Source organism: Oryzias melastigma, linkage group LG14 (genome assembly GCF_002922805.2).
Source record: "Oryzias melastigma strain HK-1 linkage group LG14, ASM292280v2, whole genome shotgun sequence".
Lineage (NCBI taxonomy): Eukaryota > Metazoa > Chordata > Actinopteri > Beloniformes > Adrianichthyidae > Oryzias > Oryzias melastigma.
The window spans coordinates 16,134,747-16,154,085 of record NC_050525.1 but is presented as its reverse complement, the minus strand read 5'-3'; the positions used below and the strand labels follow the sequence as shown (position 1 = coordinate 16,154,085).

General features: G+C 36.0%; 1 protein-coding gene across 8 annotated transcripts in view; it reads left to right on the top strand.

Annotated features, from left to right (window-relative positions):
• Positions 1-490: 490 nt before the first annotated feature.
• grik1a (glutamate receptor, ionotropic, kainate 1a) overlaps positions 491-19,339 on the top strand; it is a 34,662-nt gene continuing 15,813 nt past the window's right edge. For 5 of the 8 annotated variants that reach the window (XM_036215259.1, XM_024266515.2, XM_024266517.2 and 2 more), the window contains exons 1-9: positions 491-846; positions 9,328-9,495; positions 12,032-12,289; positions 13,325-13,506; positions 14,070-14,123; positions 15,058-15,228; positions 15,452-15,595; positions 18,038-18,145; positions 18,334-18,378. In XM_036215259.1, the coding sequence (XP_036071152.1) occupies positions 765-846; positions 9,328-9,495; positions 12,032-12,289; positions 13,325-13,506; positions 14,070-14,123; positions 15,058-15,228; positions 15,452-15,595; positions 18,038-18,145; positions 18,334-18,378 (1,212 nt within the window). In that variant the 5' untranslated portion in view covers positions 491-764. The remainder of the gene's footprint in view (positions 847-9,327; positions 9,496-12,031; positions 12,290-13,324; positions 13,507-14,069; positions 14,124-15,057; positions 15,229-15,451; positions 15,596-18,037; positions 18,146-18,333; positions 18,379-19,339) is intronic. The other 3 variants (XM_036215260.1, XM_024266519.2, XM_036215258.1) reach the window with 1 other exon arrangement.

Here is a 19,339-nt window from a genome sequence, read left to right as displayed (position 1 = left end):
ATTATCGCAGATAATTCAACTTTTCTAGTTTGGATTTTTTTTCTGTGCATGTTGACTGAAAAAGTGTTGGTCTGTAGGGAGACATAATCTGTCATCTGCCCCTGTAACCTGAAGATTATTCTCCTCTCATCAGCACCGGTGTTCAGAGAACCACTGCCAATCCATCTGCTCCTTAATCCGCAGTGACTGGAGCCAAAACTCCACAGACGCACGCGCAAACCCACGGACAAAATTAGATCAAGTGTCTTTTCACATTAAAAGCTGAGAGTTTGAAGAATTTACTTTAAGATGAAAGCATATTTAAATTGTATGGTATAGGTTTTATGTGAAACAAAGAATAAAATACTTGAATTGAATCATTTTAGCCTTAAAATGTCTTAATTCTTTTGCTTTAACTTGTTTTATTTTGAAAGGTCATACCGGAAGTTTGAGTTGATTTCATTGAAATTAACCGTTTTTTGGCGCTCCTGAGCTTTTCTGCAGCCTTGGAGGCGCACAGTCTGTTGGACATATGCGCGCTGCTGCCACTTTTCCTGAGAATGAGACTCACATCGTCGATGGGATCCACTTTACATCACTTGTGCGTGTCTCGGTCGGCGTGGGAGTGATGCAGGGATACTCGAGCTGGGGGTAAAATAATAATAATAAAAAGAAACTCTGGTTGTGCGCACCCACCATGGAGCGTCGCCTGCATCCTCGTTTGGATTGGAGCTCTTTCTGACTGTCATGTTCTCACTGTTCGCGGCGAGTTCACCTGGAAAACAATGGAGTGGAGAAAGAGACTTTTCTGCTGGGTTTTACTGGCGGCGGAGCTCTGTGTTGGCTCTGCGCAAGTCCTCAGAATCGGTGAGCGCAACAGCTGTTTACGCACGCAAGTGACAGCTTTTAAATTGAAAGAGGAGAGATGATAGTGCTGTTTTCTATTCCTCTTATATTTAATTGTCATTTCAAATAATTGGTATTTTGATATAAAATACAGGAATTGAGTCAATTAGCATATTAAATATTGTTCTAGAAAAACCTTTTACGCAACAAAAAGAATAATCTTACAAAAAAGTCAAGTTAAAAGAAGAAAATTAACAATATTTCCACATTTACTTAAGCAGATCACAACAGTAAGGCAAATCAATGTACCATGTTTCAATATATTTATCAAATCATATTGTTGTAGTCTTATCCAACCAACATTTAAAAAATAATTTATTAAGTTTTTCATGAAAATCCATCAATATTTTATCAAAAGTGCTCCACACAAACAGCCAAAAGTTACAGATTATTGATTCCTCTGGTTTTCATGTCATTTTCAATCCTCTATTCCATTTTCTTTTGTGCTGTTATCAGTTTGCTGTTTAAGTTAAAGTGAGTCAGAGAGCTGCTCTTAATCCTAACGCCGCAGAGGGTCTTCATTATCTGCCTATCTCAGTAATAGACCAGGGACTGCGGTTCATTTGTGGAGCAAAATGAAAGAACTGAGAGTTGGCACCCCTGTCACCTGTGCTTATCTTGAAAAGGTTAGTGCCTCTGCATGTCCACATCCAGATAGGAAATTTTCTGTTTCGTTCCAATTTGTTAAAACAAAACGTGAATTTTTAGCATTTTTTTTTAAACACAAAGGACACATGTATATTTAAACTTTGGGAATTAGGGAAACGTTTGAAAACTTGGAATTTGTTTTTTGAAAATAAAATTTTCATAACTCTGGTCAAAAGAAAGCCGTAGCACAGCACAACGTAGAATCCTCGCGACTGAGGGATACAGACCTCTCCCACACAACTGGTACCCCTTTAAAAAACCATTTTGGACACCCCTACCCCTCCAAATGTCCCCACAATTAGAGGGCAAGAGAGAAACCATAGGGATTAGGGGAGGAATTTACCAGAAGAATTAAAAAGCAAAACAAGTAATAACTAGAAAAGTTGCATTACCAGCGATAATGCTAGTGTGAATGCTGATTGCTAAATGTGGTCACAAAAAATGCTTTAAGCTTTTTGCTGAAGATGCTAAACAATTTACTTTAATTTCTAAAGGTATTTTATGAAAAAGCAATAGTTGCTAAATGACTTAAAACTGATGAAAGCGCAGAAAGTATTTGAAGAATTTCTTGAAAAATTGCAAAGAAAATTAACATTCGTTAAATGTATGAACTCAGAATTAGCCTAAAACTTCAGTAGATGCCAAATTAGCCAAAAAAAAAAAAAAAAACTAGCACATTACTAAAATACTAACGAAACTCAGAATGAACCCAGAAAACCTCAGTAGATGACAGGTTAGCCAAAAAAGATAGCATGATGCTAAAAGCTAACATGTTGCTAAAATACTAGCTTAAATCAAAATTAGCCCAAAACCTCAGTAGATACAAAATTAGCCTGAAAAGCTAGCATGTTGTTAGAATTCTAGCTTAACCCAGAATTAGCCCAAAACATCCATAGTAGCTGCCAAATTAGCCAAAAAAAGCTAACAGGTTGCTAAAATACTATCTTGACTCAGAATTAGCGCAAAAAACCACAGTAGATGCCAAATTCGCCAAAAAAGCTAACCCGTTGCTAAAATACTAACCTAACTCAGAATTAGCCCCAAAAACCTCAATAAACACCAAGTTAGCCAAAAAAAGTTAGCATGTTGCTAAAATACAAGCTTAGCTCAAAATTAGCCCTAAAAATCTCATTGATGCCAAATTAGCCAAAAAGCTAGCATGTTGCTAAAATATTAGCTAAACTTAAAGTTAGCCCTAAAAATGTCATTAGATGCCAAATTAGCCAAAAAGCTAGCATGTTGCTAAAATATTAGCTAAGCTTAAAGTTAGCCCTGAAAATGTCATTAGATGAAAAATTAGCCAAAAAGCTAGCATGGTTTAACCATGCCAAAAGTACAAGCATGTACATGTCGATTGTTTTTAATTTCATAAAATGCAGAAATTGTGGAATTTGCAGTAATTTAGAAAAAATTGCCATTCATTTTAATGGGGCTGAAAAATTGCACAAATTGTGCAACATTGTAAAAACTGTAGTTTACAAATACTCAGCTAAGCTTTGTTTCCACTGAGTGGCTTGTTTTCATGGGACATAAGTGGTGAAGACAGGTAGGATGCCGCTAGCTCACCCTGTATCACACCGTCGTCAAGGAACGTTTGCAGTTCCTTGCTGTTTGCAGCCATTTTCAATATAGACTCGTGAACAAAAGACTATACGGGCAACCACAAAACCCAAATGATTACAGATTTAGGAAACTTTATCTTAAATGAGCGCTGTATTAGCACTTTCTGATGTCTGTTATCACTTCCTGCCAGCAGCGGGTGACTACAGCGGTTCGCCCCAACCGCTGTAGTCCAATGGGGGACCCAAAAAATACGGTCTGGTACTGTTCAATTGGTCTGTTTTACAATTGAAATGCTCAAAATTCCAGAAACAATAATACAATTCCGAAAAACTAAACAAAATAAAAATTAAGCATAATGGAAAACAAAATGAGATGCTAAAAAACTAAACATGATAAGAAGCCGAAAAAGGTAGGTCTTGCGCTTGTTAGTACCCACCTTTTCCAGTTTCTGTAAAAAAAAAAAGAGAAAAACAATTTGGAAAAGCCATTTTTCCTAAATCAAAATGAAATGAAAGGGAACAAACTTTTTGGTCTCATCTAAAAAGTGTATCCAAAATGTGGCCAATTGAAAGAAAAAAACAAATAAAATTGTTAAATATACATCAAGATACAAAGGCCCTTGAATGCAGAATCCTTATTGGCCATCTGGAGTAGAAAAGCTTAATCTTGTATCTAATCCATAACATTTTAATGTGTACATGTTGCCGTAAATCCTGTTCTTGGTATAAACAGCGTTTAGTTACTTGTAGGAAATCCATCTGCACATGCTAAAGATTTGTGCAGTGTGGTTTAACTCTGGGTCACTTCATATTATCTGAGAATCCATCCATTCATCCTATAAAAAAACACTACATTTTTTCTGTAAAATTGATTTCTTAGTTTAAAGGGTATTACTTAAAAGCCAACCTGCCTAATGATAATCATTAGAAAAAAATCTTTGAGCTATTAGGAGCACTAATGAATCTATTAAAAGCATATCTTAGTGTATTTTGGAATGTTGCCCTGACTTTGGTTGGGCGTCCTCCTCTGAGGTGTGACCATTCGTCATGCTGGCAGAGCACAAAGATTTTAGCTGCAACAAGAAAGGCGAAAGTCAGCAACGGAATTACATTCCTGACCTTAATTATGTCTTTGTATTGACCGTGGAGTTTCTTTGGGATCCACAGAAAGAGTTCAGTAGGAGAGTTGGAGCAGAACTACATCTGTCCAGAGTTCTTTTTTTTGTTGGCAGCGAACCAAGCTGTTCATGCAAATCTATAATGCCTTCAGGAAATCTTGGTTTCTTCTCTTTATTGTAATTTTTTTTATCAGATACTCCCTTGTTTTACAAATATATTGGTTTTCTTTTTACCAATTAGTTTAATGCCAATCATTTCAATAATAGAATAATCTTTTTTTGCATTTGTTTGTCAAATGTTGCTTAGAAGTTGCATCAATGAAATCACCTCGTTTGGGATCACCTTGTTCCTTTTTATCTATAAAAAAATAGGATATAATTTACAATGTTGATGTGGATTCATAGCAAAAAAGACTTTATTCCCTCTTAAAATGTTTCTCCTTTCTGAGCGGATGGGCTGTCATCCTGATGTGACAGCTGTGTCGGGTCCTCAGGGAAAGCTGTCCTGCTTGTTTTCCATGCTGCCCTGCTTACGCACACCTGATTCACCTCATTCTCCAGCTCTGCACAAGCCTGATAATGGCCGTCATCAAAGGCAGGTGTGTTTGAGGAGGGTAGGGTTGGAAAAAACAGGCTGGACAGTGTTCCCCGAGGGCCCGGATTGGAAAACACTGAGCTATGAAGTTATGTTTTTTAATGAAACCTAAATGAAGTGGACGATTTTCCTGAAGGAGTTTTAATTTAAATGAAAAGGAAACACTTGAATAAATATTTTCGACCATACATAACTGAGCTAAATAGAAGTAGTGTTCATCCCGCTTGTTAGCGTTTCTTTATTCGCGGCTTCACGTTTTCGCAGATTTTTTTTCAGTCACTCGACTTTGTACTGTATATTCATTTGATTAATACTTAATAAATACCAGATCATATATCTATTATCCATCCATCCATTTTCCTGACCGCTTTGTCCCTTTCGGGGTCGCGGGAGTGCCGGAGCCTATCGCTACTGAAGGGCGAAGGCGGGGTACACCCTGGACAGGTCGCCAGTCTGTCGCAGGGCCTATATCTATTATATAATATGATAATATATAATCTAGAAAATATATCAGATAAACATATGATATATATATATATATATATATATATATATATATATATATATATATATATATATATATATAGATAGATAGATAATAGTATTAATAGAATATATGTGTGATATATATTCATTCTCATGAATCGCTTCAGTTTGTACTGAAGTCTCCTTTTTGCTGGGTGTTTGTTATCTCTGTGGTGTGTTCAAGTCAGTGGTGGACTTACCAGTTTGGGGGCCTCTGGCTAGAAATAACATGGGGCCCACTGCAATGGTTGTACAACTTATTTTAGTCAGGTTTTGCTAAAAAAAAAGGGAGAAGAAACAACAATGATGGAACAAAACCGTTAATTACAGACTAGCATCAGATAAAAAGAAAAATCTCAAAATGACCCCAAGCCCCCGAATTTTCTCTCCTTTTCAGTCTCTTTTCTTACAATGACGTATTAGGGCCACCATGAAAGAAAATAAATATATGAGATTAAAGTCGCTAAAGTACGAGGGAATAAGTCAACATTTTGCAAAGACAAAATCATGAAATCATAACTTAAAAAGTCGTAGCTTTATATGGAAAATTTTTCAAAATAAAGTTGTAATTAAAAAAATACAAATAAAAAGTAAAGCAGATTCAGCAAGTTTCTTGAGCAGGGTGTTGTCCATCCCATTTTTATCAACCGTCTGCTACATTAGTTAAACAGGCAATTGTCTTTTTTGAAACATTTCTTTGGCCCAATGCAAATTCTTCCCCTCTCCCTTCCACTACATTTAGCCCTCTAAACTGAGAATTATGAAAAAATAGTGTCTCAGATTTTGGACGTCACTTTTGCTCGATGACGTCACCAATAATCGCTGGTCCGCTAGCGTTAGCGCAAAGCTTTCAATGCTTGAATATACATAACAACAGCGGTTTTCGTTGTTCTTCTTCAATATTTTTTTCCTCCCTTGTCTTTGACTAACTTAGGAAGTCAAAGACTTGGATTTTTCTGTTTTTACAACACTTCGTCTTACCACTTAGTTTTTGTTTTATCGCTACTAAAAGTCTCTGGACTTGCTAGCTTGCTGTTGACGGAATATTCCATCGGTGTGGAAGGACTGGGGGAGGGGGAACCCTTTCACGTGCACGGTTTTATGCTATTTCAGTGTTTTGTGGTTCTTTTTATGATACAGTTTGAAAATTTTAGACATTTATTTTAAGTATTCAGGCGATGGCCTAGCTTTGGCTAATGGTACATCTCCCTGCTTTAAGTTCCGTACCCGTTTTGCTGATCTGCTCTGATCCTTCCAGGAACTGTTTTGCTCTTACCCACAGAGAGTCACCAAAGTCTTCTAATCTCCTCCAAGAAATTGTCCCTCTGGCATTTTTCTAATTTTTGTTGAGAATATGCAACTTTTTCTGCAAGAAAACCTCTAAATATTCAGCAATTATAAAACCCCTTTAGTGTTTGCAAGACTTTTCTGTTGGTTTGACCTACATTTACTTACAATTTCCTCAGGTTATTTATGCATTTTAATTTGCATCTTAAAATTTCAACTGATTGCATTGAAACCAATCTGTATGAATTATTTTTTTTATTTAGTTAAAAATGGAGATTTCAATTGTGATTAACAATCTACACAGATATTATCTGATGTAAATAACACAATAAATTAATGAGATTCCAAGTTTATATCTTTAGATCCATTTTTTTCGCTTTGAATTTTTTTTTTGATAAAACACTGTCAGAATAGAATAAAACATATAAGAAAAGTCAGGGTCCTATTGATCCACCATTTGTGATGTTGAAAATTTAGAAAACAGTCAAAATGGTGGTAGTTCTAGTGGTAAACCAATAGACCCTAAGGAAGTAATTAACCACAGTAGAAACAGGTGAGATGATTAGAAATGCAAAACTCATAGGCCAATAAACAAATAGATTGAAAAAGAATAGCTCTAAAAAGTCATGAATTGAAAATTTGTTACCTACATCTGTTATACTAGAAAAAGAATTAAGGTTAACCCAATTTTAGAATCACTTGAACTTTTCTGTTCAGCTTCAATAAAACTCACTTGTTTGTGTCTACCCAGCCTGTTTACCTGAAGTGCATACATTTTCTTTTGGTTGGTTTAAAGTTTGAGCTCTGACTAATCAAAAGGGAAGTTGTGAAACACTGACTACCACGGTGAGCAGCAGACAGATTTCAAAATAAGAGACGTCTGGAGGACAAGCAGTAAGAATTTCTGATAAAAGACGTGACTGGATGAGCACACAAGAACATTGAAACAAAATAAATAATAGAAAATTCAGAATGCATTTTTTAGGGAGTAATTTGCTCTTAACATGTCCAGTCTCCATATGTGTGCTTTCATTTAATGCTGATAAAATGAATGTAGAAAGATTCAAACAGCCATTAGAGTCCTGCGCTTGTTTGTGTTTCAGATCAGATGTTTGATTTTTTTTTCATTTTCCTTTTCATGATGAATTATTTTTTATTATTCAAAAGCTACACGAATGCTTTTAGTGCTCTGAGGTTCACTAATGTCTTTGACAGGAACAAAAAAATCAGTATTTTAAATTTAAGTGCGCCAGTTTCAAGCCCCAGTAGATTTAAAACTGCTCCTGAAGAAGACATGACAAATGACTAATGCAAATCATAATTATATGTAATTAAATAGTGAAGCGAATGATGGATGAGGAGAGATACTCCATCAAATGAAAATGAACCCGAGCGTTTTTCACTGGATGATGGAAAAACTGACCAGATCTGTTTGATGATTTGGTACAGAACTTTCTACAAGCTTGTATTTTTATTCTAAACCTTTATCTATTTCATTATTTTTGTCCAATTATATAATAATGCATTCTGTTCTTGAGCCGTTTTTATCTCAAAAGGAAGAATTTGACACATTTTCATAAAGGAAAATGATTTTCCAGTGCTAATCTCCCTAAATATATTACATTTTTTTTACAGCTAAAAGAAAAACACGTTATGGAATACACTCACTTATGTTTCTTATGTTCTTAGGGGGTATTGGACTGATATTGTCCAGAAAAATCAGTAGGAAAGAACCATTTGTGTTGCTTTTTATTATGTTCATTACCTTTCAAAATAAAATGCAAAATAAAAAGCCACCGAAGGTGGTTTGCCTATTAGGAACTATGTGCTAAAGCCACAAAAATAAAAGAGTCAATTTTAAATAATTATTTTAAAAAAATCATCTTGAACTATTAATTATTTAAGTTTGTGCACTATATCTAGGAAAAACTAAGATAATCACTGTTTGTGTGCAGCAGAAATAATATTCTCAGAGAAAAAAGCAGTTTGCTTTTATGTCTTTTGCTTTTAAATGATAAAAAACAATTATGTTACCTCCATTTCATCTGGCTTTTCAATTCATCTCTGTACCAGCATGACAAAACGCTGATGGGAAATTCGTGGGCACTTTCCGAAGTCTGCCTGACTAGTATTGTTTTTTCCAGAGTGCTGACAGCAGATTCTGACAGCAGGGTTTATGTAGCTCTGACACCCAGCACTGTGCAAGACAGGAGAGCTTAAGAACAGCTTTTAAAACCCGTATCTTTGAGGAGATAGCTGCTGAAATCCTTAGAAATGCATTTTTTAAAAACATTTATTGTTGTATATTTGGGTTTGTTGTAATATATGTATAACAGATTGTATAAAACAACAGTTACATGTAAGGCTGCTTGAAGTTGTTTTATGAAATGATTCAATTTAAATGGCATATTTCTGTTTTTTTGACACTAAAGTCTTATTCATTTATGTTTTTCCATTTTATACTGCACATACTACTTTGTTAAAGTATGTTTTCCAATTCAACAAACTCTGTTTTGTGCAATTATTAATGTTTTTTATTATTTTTTAGCAGTTGTTTAACTAAAAGTGATAAATGACACGATAAAATGTTCTGTATTGCTACACTAGATATAAAACAATACAAAAAAATGACGTCCCTTTAAAATAATTTGAATTAGGAGATTTCACTCCTGTGTTTTATGTGTTTTCCATCTTTTTCTATGTACAGGAGGTATTTTTGAGACGCGGGAAAGTGAGTTAGTGAGCATGGATGAGCTGGCCTTCAAGTTTGCTGTAAACAACATCAATCGGAACAAAACCCTGATGCCCAACTCGACTCTGACCTACGACATCCAGAGGATCAACATCTTTGATGGCTTTGAGGCGTCCAGGAGAGGTAGGAAAGGATGGCGATCCGCTCACTCTGTCTGCAGAGAGTGACCAAGTTTAATCAACCTTTGTCAAAATACTCCAATCTTGTGAAACATGAGTGTGCATTTAGTTATCCATTCATGGATAAACATGAGGCTGTTGTATCACGGAGCATTTGCATTACAAATGAACACAAATGGAAGCTTTAATTATACTTTCATCATCCCACTTAAGTGTAATGAGGAAGAGGATTTATCTATCAGGCTGAATCAAAGTAGGAAAATGATGATAGTTTCATCAATTTGTTTCTCCTCTCCAGGGGCGGAGCTAGAACATTTTATATAGGGTGGGGAGGGAGGCAAAACAATAAAGTGAAATTCCACTGTAACCGAAAAGATCAAAAATGTGTATTTCTAGTGGTGCATTCATGATTTGTGCGCCAAATTTGATGCCCTGGGCACAGAGAAACTGCCAAATTTTTTCGGGACTTCAATTGTTGGCATATCATAGAAAACATGGAAGATGTTGGGTTGGGTTTATATGTCTTGGAGAGCTCTATTGAGGCGGCGACAAGCACGTGGGTTCACCAGATTATTCAGAGATGCTCTTTTTTAAACGTTACTTCCATCTGTGTGTGGCCCAGATTGAGTATTAACCCAAGAGGGGATAAATTCAAATAAAACTGGGGGATTTTTTTGTGTGAATCCTTCAAAATATTCACCCAATAGTGATTCTCCGGCTAAGTTTTTTGGCATGAAAAAACTCAACCACACTGTAAGCAATTTCAGCAATCTTAATATTAAAACGTTCAGCTCGTTCAGGACATTACTGCTTGTGTTTTTGGTAATCATAAAGTCTATAGTTTTTGAATTTTTTAGCAAAAAATGCCTGATAGGAGATTAATGAGAAAGTCTTCAAGTTCAGTATTTTTATTTAGATTATAAACAAGCCTTCATATATATTTATTCATGGGCTATGTTTTCATCTTTTATAGTAATTTTCAAAACATTTGGCATTTGTTATATTAGCATTACTCTAGCTCATTTGGCTAATTTGGCATCTACCAAGGTTTTTTTTATCTCATATTTAAGCAACACACTAAATATTTTGCTAAATTGGCATGAATTCAGGATTTTTTAAAGCAGTTTTACTACACATTTTCAGAAATTTAGGTCAACATCAGCACAGTTTTATAGTTCTTTAATTCTTAAGTATTAAGTCTTTTAGCAAATTTAACATTTTGCAAATAGCTTTTGCATTTTCAGCAAATCTCCTCAGCAAATTAAAAATTGTATATTGTGTCACCATTTTCAGCAAAATGGTTTATTATCTTCAGAGACTACTGCCACTTGGGCTGCACGGTGGCGCAGTGGTTAGCGCTCTCGCCAGAAGGCCCCGGTTCGAATCCCGGCTGGGACCTTTCTGTGTGGAGTTTGCATGTTCTCCCCGTGCATGCGTGGGTTTTCACCGGGGACTCCAGCTTCCTCCCACCATCCAAAAACATGCTTCATAGGTTAATTGGTGACTCTAAATTGTCCCTAGGTGAGAATGGGTGTGTGATTGAGGCCCTGTGACAGACTGGCGACCTGTCCAGGGTGTACCCCGCCTTCGCCCATCAGCAGCCGGGATAGGCTCCGGCACCCCCGTGACCCCGAAAGGGACAAAGCGGTCAAGAAAATGGATGGATGGATGGACTACTGCCACCAAAAAACATTCCCACTAGCCTTATCAAAGGTTATTATTGTCTTGATAAAAATAGGAGAAACATCAAAAACCCATGGAGCTGGAGCGCTGCAATCGCTTCCGGCGGTGGCTCTCCGTCTACCAGGCAGCCAACACCTGGCGGGCCAGCATAGTGAGCTCTGCTGCCCAGGCTGAGATCACTACTCGGGCTAGCTTCGCAAGAGCGATCCATGGGCTCTATAACAGGCTAGCGACCTGTCCAGGGGTGTATCCCGCCTTCGCCCAACAGTTACCGGGACGGTCTCCGTCAACCTCGCTGCCCCAGCGAATTAAGAAAATGGATGGAAGTTCAGAACAAAAATCCCCACATTGAGCATCCGTATTGGATGTATTTTTATACGTTGCTGATCGAGTCACTGAAAACGTCACGTACCAAAGACGAGGACCTCAGATTGTGTCTGTACTTATCATTGAAACTTGGCACCTCTGCCGCGCAAATCCCGTTTGCTGTGAATTTTTTATTTTTCTTAAATTTAATTTAACAATTAATTTATTTATTTTTTGCAACGCGTGCAGAAGCTTGTATTGGTGATTTCTTAATCTTTGTCAGCAGTGATACTAATATTTAAAAAATTGGGGGGGCAAGTGTGGGTCAAAGGTCTTTGGTGTGGGGGCAGTAACCCCCCTGTAGCTCCGCCCCTGCTTCTCTTTTTAATTTACATTTTTAAAATTAAATCTTTTATATTTCAATGATTGCTTATACAATAAATGCTAAAAAATTATTTATTTGAAAAAAATAAAATAATAAAGTAGTTGTTGGAATTCTAATTTTTCCACATAAAAGCTGAACAAAAACCAAAATCTTTTGTGTTCATCAGTGTGTGACCAGCTGGCTCTCGGGGTGGTTGCTGTGTTCGGCCCCTCTCACAGTTCCTCAGTCAGCGCCGTTCAGTCTATCTGCAACGCCTTGGAAGTCCCTCACATCCAGACTCGCTGGAAACACCCGTCGGTCAACAACAAAGACACCTTCTTCATCAACCTCTTCCCTGAGTACACCGCCATTGCCAGAGCCATCCTTGACGTAGTCACATTCTTCAAGTGGAAGAAACTAACAGTGATCTATGAAGACAGCACAGGTGAGCTCCATTCCATTCCTCTTTTAACCTCAAGGGAAAGCGGGTTCTCAGCCTTAAACTTGTATGACATCTCAGGTGAAGACCTAAGAAGGATTTCTGGACCCTCCATGCATTTAGATACCGTCATTATGAATCCAAAACGTATTTCTGTCAACCAAAGTCAGCCCTTTGTGACAGCTAGTTAACCCAATCTGTGACAGGGTACCAGGTACCCACCAGTTCCCCTTCATAATTTAGAAAGCCGAAGCACAATACAGATTTCCTGCACAGAGGTCCAGCTACGACTTTCAGAATATGAAATTTAAATGTCAGGGTTTATAGATTTTTTTTTTCTTCTGTAATTTTCTGTTGGAATTGCATTTCTCTAAAATGTCAGCGCGACTCCTCCTCGACTGCACGGAGGCGTGTGCTCGCACTCAACTTTGAAAACAAAGCAGAGGAAGATGGAAGTTATTCTGCTGAAGTGACCTGCAGATGTGTGATTATCAAGGGGATTGGAATGACATTTTTTGTGTAGTCGTCTGTTATTGCTTTTTAAAAATTGAATCTTGTGTGATTTATTAGGAAAAAGTAGGTAAGTTGTTTGAAGAAAATAAAATGTTTTGTTTTAAATTACTAGCTTTGTATTGTAAATTGATAAGATATTGAAATAATTTAATTTCTTGATTTTAAATTCCAAAGATTTTTTTCTTGAGTAGAATAAAATAAAATAGAACATATTGATATTTTAAAGAAAATATAAGAAAATACAATAAAAAAATACAGGAAACACAATAATAAATAGGTTTTGTGAACAGTTTTTACAGAGGGATCATTTGAGGATGTTTCAATTTCAATTTCAATTTTATTTATATAGCCCAATATCACAAATTCAATTTGCCTCATTGGGCTTCATGCCTGTAGTTTTTACAGATGCACAGATGGAGTCATAAAAAATGCACAATAGGTAAAAACTAAACAGACTATAGATGTTTAGGAAAGAAGTCTGGAAAAAATAGGAAAAGAAAATTTTTATTTTTTTTTTTCTGTTGACAGGTTTAATGCGGATGCAGGAGTTGATCAAGGCTCCAGCCAAATTAAATCTGAAGATCAAAATTCGCCAGCTCACCCCAGGTAACCAGGATGCTCGACCACTGCTGAAGGAGCTGAAGAAGGACAAGGAGTTTTTCATCATCTTTGATTGTTCCTATCGCATGGCGTCAGAGCTCCTGATGCAGGTCTGTGAGGTCTCTCTGTCGTTCTGGGAAATCTCAATCTAGGTTTATCAAAGAGACAGATTTGGTTTACCAAGAATTATTTAGGCTTTGAATGAGTTCCGTTAAACCCCAAATAAAGAAAATGGTCTAACAGTTTGATGATGCCATCATTCATTGCTTACTTGTTTTGAATTTTATAGTCTTTACAAAAAAATGAAAATTAAAGCCACGTGATGTTTTTTCCCATGTATTTTGTCAAAATACACTAAATGAATAAAGTATCTGATCTAATCATCTAATTTTAAAGCTACAAACTTCTTTTTTCATACTACTTGTGTTAGCTTTTCGTATAATCATTTTTATTTTATTTGTTTGTCCTTGTGTTTATTAATATGAGGAGTTCATATTATTATTTTATTCCATGTGTGGGTCTTGTGCAGCACCTTGAGCTGTTTTTTACATGAAAGGTGCTATAGAATTAAAATATTAGTAAAATTTTTGTTCACCTTCTGGCATATTGTGCTTTATTTTTTTAAATGTGTCCTGTGATGCTGAATTGTTCTACCTCATTGTTTGTGATGCAGCTGTCTTCAATGGGAATGATGACAGAGTACTACCATTTCTTCTTCACCACATTGGTAAGTGAAAAAAAAAGAATAAATATGAATAAAATGACATTATTTTATGTACTCAGATGGTGTTCTAAATCAAGTTTTGTGTTAATCTGGGGTCACACACCTGTCTCCTCCCTGTTGGTTTATTTTTGATTTATTATAAAAGTGTTCCCAGTCGTCTTTTCATTATGATGATGCCGTTTTTAGCCGAAACATAAAAAAACTGTAGTTTTCTAGAACATAGTCTCTGCAGTAGTTCATTAGAAATTTCCCTCTGAGATGTAGGTGGGACAATGGGGAGGAACAACTCCGCCCCCTTTCCCCTTCTTGTTGCTGAGCGGCTGTAGTGGGGAGCTTATGTGATTTCTACGTTACAAAAACAATATTTTTCAAACAGCATTTCTGAGTCATAGTAATTCAAGTAAAGATATCTTCAGAAATGCAATTTTAAAGCTTAATTTTCTCAATATATGTCGTCGATCATCAGAAAAATGAACCAAAAAACATGTTAAAGACACCAAAAACTCGATTTTTGGAGTGGGTTTTTAAGAAGACAGTCAACAAAAATTGAATGCAGATACTGCAGACATAAAAGTCTTAGAGTTCTGCTCATCTTACTGATTTGTTTCGTGTGACACTTCTGCAATATCTGAGCTAACACTTGATAAATTTAAACATTTCAGACAATATTAATGAAGGAGAAATTTTCTCGTTTTTGTCATCATATAGTAAAACATTGTGTTTAATCACAACACAAAAGTGTCGATTGACAATCAATTGACAGCCTTAATTAAAAATAAATGTGCTAAATGTACAGTTTGGTGTGTAAATTTCATTTGTGATTATTCACAGATAATATTTTTTTTCCCAGGTTTACGATTGATTAATTCATTTTTTTAATCAGTTCTCAACCCTAATTTAAATATTTCCTTGTTGTGTCTAAAATGTGTGCTCGTAGGACTTGTTTGCGCTGGATCTCGAGCCGTACCGCTACAGCGGGGTCAACATGACGGGTCTCCGACTACTTAACTTCGACGACCCGCTGGTGGCCTCCACAATGAACAAGTGGGCCATGGATCGACTGCAAGGTCCCAAACAGGAGAAAGGGCTGATGGAAGGAGTCATGACTGTAAGCCTGTTTTTTTTAAACCTTTCAGGAGCAACACAAAGCTTTGCACTTGATGTGCTTTTAGTTTTAGTCCCACATTTTCTTGTTTGTGGCGAAAAGTCTTTTCTACATTTGCCGTTTCACCCTCTCTTGGCTTTTGTTAACCTGCCGTTTACAGTTCAAGTTCTATGTGCCCGACTTCAGAGTGCAGAAAAATATCGCCCTCTCCCTGCCTCCTCTGCAGACAGATGCGGCTTTGATGTACGATGCGGTCTACATGGTCGCCGTGGCGGCTCAAAGGGCCACTCAAATGACCGTCAGCTCCCTGCAGTGCCACCGCCACAAACCGTGGCGCTTTGGCCCGCGCTTCATGAATCTGTTCAAAGAGGTAAGTGTCACATCACAGGTAGAGAAATTCAAAAAGTAAAAGCCATTAGTTGCACCTCCTGTTGCCTTTAGGCTTACCGCCAGGATTTGTTTTTTTGCATATTTGCAAAACTAGCAGTGACCTCGCTTAATCAAATTCAGCCAAAGTGCATGTCGGGTCATGACCTATATATTTCACAGGCCTCATGTAACAGGCCGCACTTAGACTCTGAAAGTACTTGGCATGAAAATACACAGGGTTTATGTACTTTTAAGTTGAAAGCGTGTGCTCCAGCCTGCCTGTCAGACTGAATGCCTACAGACAGAAATGAGTTCTTTGATGTTTTGATCTTTTAAGCCTTGAATCCAGCAGAGAACTGTTGCCTGCCACAGAGAAGGGGGAAATTATGGCTCCATCCTTTTGCTCACATCTTCTTTTTCCTGTTTTGCCCTTTTTATTGCCTCTTTTTTCCCCCTTTTGCTTTTAATTTCCCATTTTGTACATCTGCTTCATAATTTATAATAACCATTTGGATGATAAAAACTGTTAATAAATCTCTAAATATCTTCAGTTAGGACTTTTAAATTGAAAAACATGGTATTTTCTCCTGTTATTTAATAGTTATCCTTTATTTTGTGGTTTTAATGGTTTCATTTATATTTAATGTTTTAAAGCAAACTAAACCTTGCAGTTGTTTCACGAAGCACATTGAATTATTTATACCACACACACAAAACCCCAAACACCCCGGGGTTTTTACTGCCAACACAATTATCTGTGAACTCCCGTTTGATTAAAGACAGACAGACGGATCGGTCTCTTAGCAATAGGGACTGCTGCCTGATAACATTCTAGCTCAAAAGAAAAGAATATCTTGACTTCCAATTGTTGGTGAATAAAGTTGTTTTAATGCTTTTGGGAATTTTGTCCTGCAGAAGCACAACATTAATATTGTTCCTCCACTTTGCTCCATCTCACAAAAGAACATGTGAGTTTCTATTGTGCTAAACTTATTTATTTAGTTAATAAAAGTACATACTACTGTACTTTTCAGAGATTTAATAAACATGATGGTACTGCCGCTACATGCATCCACTAGTTTTTGTGTACTTTGCCAGTAATATCTATACATTTTAGGGAAATATATCACAACTCTGACTCTAATCAGACTGATTTTATTGCATTATAATAGGGAATTGCAAGAGCTCAAGACTTGAGAATCAGTGTGCAAAATGCAATATATATATAGTAATTAAGAGTACAAGTAAATGTGGATGAATAAAAAGGAGTAAGTTTAATTTGTAAGCAGTGCAGTGGCAAAAACATTTTTAAAAATGACTATTACTTTAGTTGAATGCAAACGCCTTTAAAATCCCCAATACACAAGTACCAGCATTAGTCTAAAAAAACAAAACATGATCAATCTGAACCACAGAAAATGCAGCCAAACGATTATTTATTTATTTATTTATTTTTTTTTTTTCGATTATTTTAATAGTCGACTGATCAGATCATGTGGAAACTGTATGTAAAGCACAAAACTTAACCATCATCACAAACTAAAAACTAGATATATAACATTACCTGCAATAAAGCTAATGTGAATGCTATAAGCTGAATTTGCTAAAATTGATAGCTAAAAATGATGATGCCGATAGCCATCTAAAATATTAGTTAAAGGCCAAATTAGCCTAAAAAATGAAAAAAGTCTAAGTTCGCTAAAACAGCTAGCATGTAGCTGAGATATTAGCTATACCTCCAAAATGCTCGAAAAGACAAAAAAGCCTAAATTAGCCAAAATTTATAGCATGCAGCTAAAATATTAGCTACTCCAAAATAGCCTAAAAAACAGAAAAAAGTCTAAGTTCGCCAAAACAGCTAGCATGCTGAGAAGAATATAAAAAAAGATCGTCCAGTTGTCATTGAAGCTTTGACTTAAAACCTCAGTGGCCACCGTGCAGCATGTAAAAATATGACTGCCACCCCTTGGCCACCAGGTAGTCAGCTGCCAAATTGTGCGGAAAACTGGCTATTTAGGTCACCACAATGAGGTCTTTTGTTATATGTGACCGTAGCTTAATCTAGAAGATTCTCCCGATGCCTCCTCATCGCGCTGTGGCAGTTGTATTTGCGACCAAAATATGTAAATTTATTTTAAGAGTTTTAAAAAACATTGACAGCATCATAGGATCATAGGATGCTTTAAAACAAACAAACCTTAACATTTCAGTAAAAATGTAGTTGCATGCATATAAATATAGATAAATAAAAAGCTGTGTTTGTCCAATAACATCTCAAAACAATCTTAAACGTGATTTTCATGCATATTCCGGTTATACAAAGATGTTTATTTCAGGCTCTAATGAAGTTTGTAAAATATTTAAGTGAAATAGCTTCATTTGGGAGTTTCTTTTTTTTTTTTTTTTTTTTTTTAATTCAGATGTTTTTGTTGAACTCTTGCAGGCACAGTGGAATGGACTGACTGGGCGCATTGTTCTCAATAAGACAGATGGTCTAAGGAAGGACTTTGATTTGGATGTGATCAGCCTCCAGGAGGACGGCGCTGCCAGAGTAAGTTTTTCGCAAAGACATGAAGCCATAACTCTCATCAACTGTGGTCTATATGTGAGTTTTTTCATATCCAAGTGAGAGTTTATTTTCTATCATTCATCTTTTATTTTGTTGCTTAAGTTTGTCCGATTAATATTTTTTTTTCCATGTTGTCTTTGTTTATGTTGCCTTCTTCTAAATGTACAAAGATTGTTGCGGAGGGAACAAGTCAGCTCACGAAAAGGTGGATTAAGGTCTGTTGAAGTGCTCCATTTGGCTGACACCTCTAATGTTGTCCTGCGCTCCTAACAGTCTCACTCCTGATGTCACACACTTCCCTGCTCTCTGTGCCGTCACCGCTCCTATTCTTCCCTTTGTTTGGTGAAAAAATGCTCAATCTCACTAAGTGATTTCTCACAAAAACCCAAATCTAAACAAAAAAGCAACAAACATAACTAATACGTCACTCAATTCCAAAGGATGTTTATTAAATTTCAAAGTATTACAAGTGATTTTGGTAAACCTTTTGAGTAAACAAAATATAAAAATTTTGAATGAAATTATCAGATGCTACAATTAGCAGTTAATAACAAATAGTCCTAATACTTCTTGTTTAAAATTAACTGAAAACTGCAAAGCAATGATTTGAGTCAAAAATAAGGATTATTAAACTTCTTTGTCAAACATTTGGCATCGACCGTCATCATCATCATCCACAGTTTGATTATGAAATATTAAACTAAAGTAAAAAGACAAGGATAGACAGATTTTTATATGGTTCTAGTAAAAATATTGATAATGCTTCGATCATTTTTTACTGAAATATTTTTCTAATCAATAAAGTTTCTTTAACAGAGAGAGTATAGAATCACACACTGGCCATGAGACTGGATAGATGAATAGAAAGTTCCAGTAAATATTTAAATAAAAGCAGCAGAAGAAATTGTACAGAAAGACATCTTATCATGCATAAATTTCAATAAAAAAATGTTGTTAATTATTACCAGTAGGTGTAATAATATAAAAACTGCTCAGATTAGGTTATTAAAATTCATGCATAAGAATGCAGCAAGTGTGATAAATGGATAAAATTAGGTTCAAAATATCATTTGATTTTTCTGTAAAATTAATGGTTTAAATATGTATTTTGAGTTTAAACAAATGTTTTATGCTTAGTATTTATTAACTTAATAGAAAAAATCTAAGCTGAACAAA